This window comes from Gavialis gangeticus, unplaced genomic scaffold, assembly GCF_001723915.1.
Source record: "Gavialis gangeticus isolate Ggan-Ray unplaced genomic scaffold, GavGan_comp1, whole genome shotgun sequence".
Lineage (NCBI taxonomy): Eukaryota > Metazoa > Chordata > Crocodylia > Gavialidae > Gavialis > Gavialis gangeticus.
Genome location: NW_017728995.1, coordinates 47,976,015 through 47,983,591, shown reverse-complemented (window position 1 = coordinate 47,983,591; position 7,577 = coordinate 47,976,015). Strand labels below are relative to the sequence as shown.

Here is a 7,577-nt window from a genome sequence, read left to right as displayed (position 1 = left end):
CACACTAGCCAATTGCCCGTCAAGAATGATGGGAGGCAGGGTGGGAGGGGGCTGGGATGGAGTCCCATGATGCTTCCCCCCCACCCCTGTCCAGTGCTTGGCGTGGCTTTGGAATCATGATGGAGCTCCCCCACTCTTGGAGCACTCTGATTGGCTGTTTCCATCAGCTAATCAGAGTGCAAATAAAGCATTACAGACAGACAGACATAGGCTTTTACAATATTACAGTACCTTTGGAAATTAGGATACCATGTAAGAATACCTTTGGGCTTACATTTGAAACATAAAAATTTCAAACACAGAGAAAAAAATTCATCAGGTTGGAAGCAAAAAGTTTTTCAGCTTTATATAAATTAACAGAATATTAACTAATTCTTGTGATTTTTAGTTTTCTCTCTGTGAATGTTTTTCCGTGCAAATTTTTCACTGATCAATAAAAATAGAGGTAGAAAAGAGCTGTGAAATCTATTAGACATAAGTTAGATTTGAAACACTATTCCCCACCATATTGATGGGCTTGTCAGAAAAGAGGTGTGAAAGAAGCTGTGAAGGGAACATAAAATCAGCAGGGATGGAGAAAACTGGCATCACTGTAAGAAATCTATGGGAACATCAAGACAGGCATGCATGTGCAGTTTGCAATGCCGTGGACCCATCTGCAGCACAGCCAACTGTACATGCTGCACATGCAAGCATTTGCTGCGCTGCTAATTTGCAACACAGTGGATTTTTTGACACCAGGAGATCCTAGTGTAAAAAGAAGTGACGGAAAAAAACGGGGTGGCACATGTGGCTGCAGCGTGCACCACCCAAAACGGGAGCCTGGGCAACCAGAACCACACTCTGGATGCCAGCCAGACTTTGAGTACCTGAATCACACTGCTGCTGGAGGCCCTGGAGGCCCCAGGACCCCAGGTAAGTCTGCCCCATCTGGGGCAATTTGTCACACACCAGAATGTGTGTGCAGGGGTGTTTTTAGTTTCATAGTTGTTCCCTAAATTTGTTCATGGGAAACAACTATCCCCCTATTTGTCCCTGGGGAATGTGCATTTCTGCTCATGGGGATGTGCCCTACTTGTTTATGTGCCTGCCTTTCCTACCTTCCACTAATTCCCAAACTTACAAACAGGCAGGCAGTCATTGACTTCAGTGGGATTTACTTAAAGTAATGTGAGCAGAATGCAGTCCATGATCTATACTGCTTGGAACATTAGAAATATTCACGTTAGACTGTGGGGAAGCACAAGCACATCTGAAGGATGTAACTTATCTAGAAAAAGAAGGTATTTCTGTTGGGACTTGTTCCCAAGACATAGAGAGCTGAAAAGAGTTAATGTAATTTCCTAAATGTTAACTTCAGCAATGTAACTAAAAAAGCTCAGTTTGTGTGTATCATTTTGCATCATAAACATTCTCATAAAATACCATTTCTACAAAAAGCAAACTTGCCATTTTTATCCATCTCATATATTCTGATTATTCTTAGTGTGTCATCAAAGAGGGAAAATAAAGGAGAATTATACATTTTTAGGTAAAACCTTGGTTTACATTTACTTTTTAATAAACATGTAAAGTTAGTGAAAATGCAACCTTGTGGGGGAGGGAGCGAGCTGTTATATGGATTTAATTAAATGCACTCTGTAATGGACTGGTGGCCTTGTATGTTTTGTAGAACCATTAGATGAGCTGAAGATCAGGAGCCACAGCACTGAACCACTACCAAAGTTGGAAAACAAAGAGAGAGGAGGTCATCATGGGACAACTTCCTCTAGGGAGCCAATAAAAGCTCAGGAATGGGATGGAACTCCAGGACTGCCAGTTGCATCCAGTAGACTGGGAAGATCCTCTGTCAGTCCAACCATGTTGGCAGGAAGCAACAGTTCAGGTATGTGGGAGTTTCACAAACACAGCAAAGAATGGGATCTCCTGGTACCAATATAAATACAGGAGTTTATCCAGCAAGAAGCGGAGTCAGTGGGATCTGAGTGGCACTTAATGTCAGTTTTTAAAGATATTAATGTGATTAATGGTACAGATAGTTGGTACACTTCTGAAAAACTCTATACACTTCTAAAATTAGGCACATAAATGACTTTCAGAATTTGTCCTTAACACCTTCCTAAGCACCTTAACCCTGAGAGCTGTATTCTTCATTTAATAAGAATTGGATCATTAGTAGCTAATGTTTGAGAATAAACTTCTACCATGAAAATATTTGCACAGAAACAGTAAATTACATATTACATTGAGGCAAAGGGTATTAGCAAAGAACCATCATGATTATACCTCCATGTTTATATCATCAATTTAAATACCATATAAGGCAATGAACATACTGAAGCAAAAAAACTAAAAAGCTGTCATATGACTATATGCAGCAGGTGAATACAGAAGAGTTACATGCTTCATGCTTACATGCAAACCAATGCAAAAGTGACTCTACAGATTTCAGTACTCAAATCAGAGTCTATCAGTGACATCAGGGATCCTGGTTTTCTCTGATAAAAAAAATCAGAAATTTTCTGATTTAAAACACCACAAATTATCTGATAAAAACCCCAGAATCTGTGATTAAAATGAAATTCTACTATGTATATAGGTATCAGTTGAACACAATGTTTTCTTGCTACATTTACAGTTTTAAAGCACCATGGAAGCCTACCAGTGCCTCAATCACTATAAAAAAATAAATTCCAAATACCTATAAATTTTGGCATTTGATTTTGGGTTTTTTATCATGGAAAATTAGAGTTCCCCCTGCCCCCTTCACTCATCAGGACGCAGCTCCAGGCCTCTCAGTCCCAAACCACATCCCCCCCCCAATCCTGCTGGTGCCCCTCACTCCCCACCCACAACACCCGCCGGAGCCCTGCTGGTGTTTCTCATTTCTCACCCACAGCCACCTGGCTCTGCTGGCCCCTATCAGTCCCTACCCACAGCCCCTGGCCCTGCTGGTGCCCCTTGCTCCCACAACTACAGCCCACTGCCCCCCCGAGTCCTGCCAGAGGGGGCCCCCAGCTGCCAGGGCTAGAGGGCCAGGGTCCTGGGTCCACAGCTCCCTGCCACCTGCAGCAGTGGCTAAGTCCTGGCTGCCGCATATGGGAGGCAGCAGCTGCTGTGGCCCCAGTGGGGAGCATGGAGCATGGCTCCCCCTCCCCCGTGGGCGGTATTGCCAGAGCAGAGCCTGTGTGGGGGCAGATGTGGACTGCCCGCTGTGGGCGAGCTTGGGGCTTCCTGCCCCCAGGTCTTCCGCAGCCCACCAGGTGGGACCAGATGTGGCAGGGCAGAGTTGGCAACTGGGGGCCCCCTCTGGCAGGGCTGGGGGGCGGGGGGCTGTGGGTGTGGAGTTAGGGGCACCAGCAGGGCTCAGGGGCTATGGGTGGGGAGTGAGGGGGAGCAGCAGGGCTGGGGGAGCTGTGAGTAGGGGGTGAGGGGCACCAGAAGGGGTGGGGGGGCTGTGGCTTTGGACTGAGGGGCTGCAACCTGGTGAGCGAAGGGGGAAGAGAATCTCTGATTTTCCATGATAAAAACCCAAAATCAAATGCCAAAATTTATAGCTATTTAGAATTTGTTACAGTGATCGAGGCACTAGTAGGTTTCCAAATTGCTCTAAAATTGTAAATATATCAATAAAACTTTGTGTACAACTGATTCTGGCTCCAACCCAGGGTTGGAGCCGGAGCTGCAGCAGCTGCCAGCCTCCACTCCCCCGCTGCCTCATGCTCAATTGTATGGTGAGGGGCCGTTTCCATCCCCCATGTTAAAAGGGCAAAAAGCCCTTATCTTCTAATTGAGTACATACAGTAGTTTGTTTGCTTAACATGTCTACTTGGAAAAAATTGTTATATATACTATATTAATCCTGGTAAATGTCTTTTACAAGAGTAAAGATTGTGGATGAAGTCACATACTAAAATTGATAAACAGGAAGCCATTTCTGCAGAAGAGTGATCAGTTGCACATGGGAGAGTCTCCACACTGTTTGAGTAGTATAGAGATCTCTCCTGATTACGATATTTTGAAATGTAGACCATGTCACATTCACACTGGTGACACTGATATCATTTCTCAGTAGAGAATCAGGTCCAAGTTACAAACCAAACTGTTGAGTTCACCCAGTCAGCGACTTTGGCTGGAACAAAAGGGAAGACAGGATTAAACAGAGTCAGTCAGTCCAAGTCCATCCCCTCATTTAAATAAATCAAAATATTTCAATTCCATCCAACTTTATGGACAGGTTGTTTTTTAAAGATGTGATTCATCTCCCAATAAAATCAGAAAAACATATTTGGCCTTGGTCCTCAAATGGTTTAAATTGACACAATTCCATTGATTTTAATGAGTTTTATACCACGCTTTAATTATTTGTGAGTTTGTCTTGATTTTTGTGGCAAAGACGTTCAAAACTGAAGAATGAAAACACTATTATTATTACAGAAATACTTTATTGGCTGATTTATTTCCCCACAGAATATCTGCAGCTGATTTTAATGTATTAACTACTGCATTTCATTAAAAAAATAGCGCACACTAATATATCATATGTATTTTCCCACATAGGTCTGTGACTGCTTTTTCCAGTGTGACATTTCATTCAAAGTGCTGTTTAATGTGCTTGTGGATTGTAACTGTTCAGGTGCCTTTAGAAAACTAATTAGTATTATACTGGAATAAAGAAATCTAAAAGATCGAGGTATAAATGTATCAAAATGAATACAAGGCAGGGTAGAGGTGCACCTTATAGACTAAATCTAATTTAGTCTATACATTTCATCCCTACACTGCCTTCTGCTGACTTCAGACTAGCCTCACTACGTACATTTCTGTAAAATGTCTACAGGTGCTTTATCAAGTTGGTTATTATTCATTCTTATTTAAATTTATATCTTGCCTATTAGAATATCTCAAAGTGGCTTACAATAAATGATGAAATAAAGAGTTCAAATTGATATCAGTGAGATGCATGTTAAGTCCTATTGGAACTATGTGAGGATTAATTAAGCTTTTGGATGTGATTCCAGTGTTAGTAATTTCAGTTTTACACCTGTCTGACACTGTTGACTTTAGTGAATTTACTCCTCATCCATGTCCATACAAGTAAAATAGGAACCTCCCTCCAAACAGGATACTGGTATCCACAGAAAGGGTGGCATTTTCTTCCCTTCCTAATTGTATAATTATCCAAATTTGGTCGCCTGTGGGTGGCATTCTATTTTTTTCCTGGTTGCCTATAGGGCATATTTGGTACTTACACACCCAAAGGAATTCTATTCCTGGATATGTAGCTCTGCTCATATTGACAACTATGTACACGCACAGACTGGGCAACAGAATGACCTCTCATCTTTACACTAAATAGATGAGTGGCTAGGGCACTCATTTGGGAGGTGGGTTCGAGGCCCCCGTTATCTAGGGAGCATCCAAACCTTAGTTTCTCTGACTTCCCAGTACAACACCGTACCACAGGTCAGTCAGCCAATTTTCTGTGGCCCTTTTTGAAGCCGGGTTCCATGAAAGTGAGGCCAGGTAGTATGTAAAAGCAAGCAGTATGTGGCTGAGTGAGGTAGCTGCTTGTCTGGAAGGGAGCAGGGCCTGGGTTCTAGCATGAACACATGTCCCCAGTGGGGCAGAAGCTTCCCCCTGCACTGTCCTCCATCCATTTTTTTCCATTGACTAGGTTTTGGCTCAGTTTCAGAAACAGCACTGAAGAAGAGACTAAATAATGGATGACCTGCGATGGTGGTTAGAGTGTTTTGCCAGGAAGTGAGAGAGGCCTGATTCAAACTCCCTGTGGGTAAGGTGGGCCAAGAATTCAGGACTGCTGGCTTACTGGGAGGTGGGGAGGGGGAGGAAAGGGAGAGGAGGGAAGGGGAGGGCGCTGTAGTCACTGAATTATAGGATCAGAGTAACAAGATTGACACCTTTCCTGTTCCTAAGTCTAAGTCCTGTAGACGCAGATTTTGGCCAACTCCATTTTCAGACATCTAGGTTTGCTGTGTGTCCACAGGAGGTGTGCACACATGTGATGCCTGGTACTGCTCATGCTTAGTTTGCATGACTATGTGGTCAGAAATAGTCACCCGTAAGCACAAGGCTGTGCATCAAGGAATAGACCAAGTGCCAAAAATGCCTTATAGACATATAAAAATGGCTACTTAGATGACCTCGAAAGAATATAATGTCAGTCAAAGCTCAAATGATCCCACAATTCTGATTTCATTGCAGCACCATTTTTCAAAGCAAAAGATCATTCTCTGGTCTGTCACACAATTTGTCAAGGACACTGGCTCCCCATTGGCCACATATGCTTTCCCTCGGAGAGCTCCTTTGGAAAGCAATTTCAGTGACTTTAACCATGCCAGCATTCAAAACATGACATTTGCTATTTCAGTGAAAAGCCACAGGAGGTCTACTAACTGGGAGGCTACATATGATTTAACTCTAGGAACTCTGAAGAGCATTTCCTGGAATGTTGCTCTTTTTCTTGGTGGCACTAAGCATTTTGCATTGACACCTGCTGCCTGAGACAGGCACTGCATTTCATTTTAGATATTTTATGGAATTGATTTTGGTGCAGCATTTGTTTTTTTGTTTTTTGTTTTTTTTTTAATCACCAGCAATATAATGCTCAGCCAACAAGTTTAGGTCTCAAACTAGAAGTGTTGCAAATGATCAGGCAGGAAGTAAGTACACCATACTTAATCAGGGATTGTGGTTAGGATTCCAAAGGTAATACAACAATAACTTCAACTGCTGGGGAACAAACACTGAGAAGATATGGTGGACTTGATTTAACCCCTGCTACTCTGAAGTGGGTGGTAAACTGCATCGTGCTGTACTAGCTGAATTAAGGAGAATCGCCCTACAGGAACGGCAATGCAGCCCCAGAGATCATACAAGTGAGGGCAGCTTCCAATTGGGGTATAAGCTGGCTACTGAAAAGGGCTCTTCAGGGAGGTGAGGATGCTTATATAGCTGCAACTAAAGGTTTGCTCTTGCAGATGTGTAATCTGGTTTCAATAACACAGCAGTTTCTTTCTAGATAACAGTATATACATGCCTGATTGGACATTTAAAAAATAGGGTATTCTTGGAAAGATTATTGAGGAGACAGTGTATCCAGTGTTCTGGGTAGAATAAGTGTGTGTGTGAAAAAAAAACTTTAGATTTATGTTCATTAATATACATGCAGTTTTCCATTTGATGGAATTTTATGCATGTGCATAATAAGGGATCCTGGTTTTTTCTGTTTAAAAATCACAGATTCTCTGATTAAAACCCCCAAAATCCACAGTTAAAATGAAATGTCTCTATCTATCTATCTATCTATCTATCTATCTATCTATCTATCTATCTATCGTTACATTTTTAAAGCAATTTGGAAACCTACCAGTGCCTCAATCACTATAATAAAATAAATTCTGTATACTTACAAATTTTGGCTTTTGATTTTGGGTTTTTTTATCATAGAAAATCAGAGCTCCCCCTGTTACTAGGACAGCTCCAGGCCTCTCACTCCCAAGTCACAGCACCCCCACCCTTGCTGGTGCCCCTCATTTTCCACCCCGAATCCCTCA

General features: G+C 42.4%; 1 protein-coding gene across 1 annotated transcript in view; it reads left to right on the top strand.

Moving 5' to 3' along the window:
* Positions 1–7,577, top strand: part of NYAP2 (neuronal tyrosine-phosphorylated phosphoinositide-3-kinase adaptor 2) — a 155,805-nt gene that overhangs the window by 80,037 nt on the left and 68,191 nt on the right. The window contains exon 4 of the mRNA XM_019503075.1: positions 1,673–1,885. Within this exon, the coding sequence (XP_019358620.1) occupies positions 1,673–1,885 (213 nt within the window). The remainder of the gene's footprint in view (positions 1–1,672; positions 1,886–7,577) is intronic.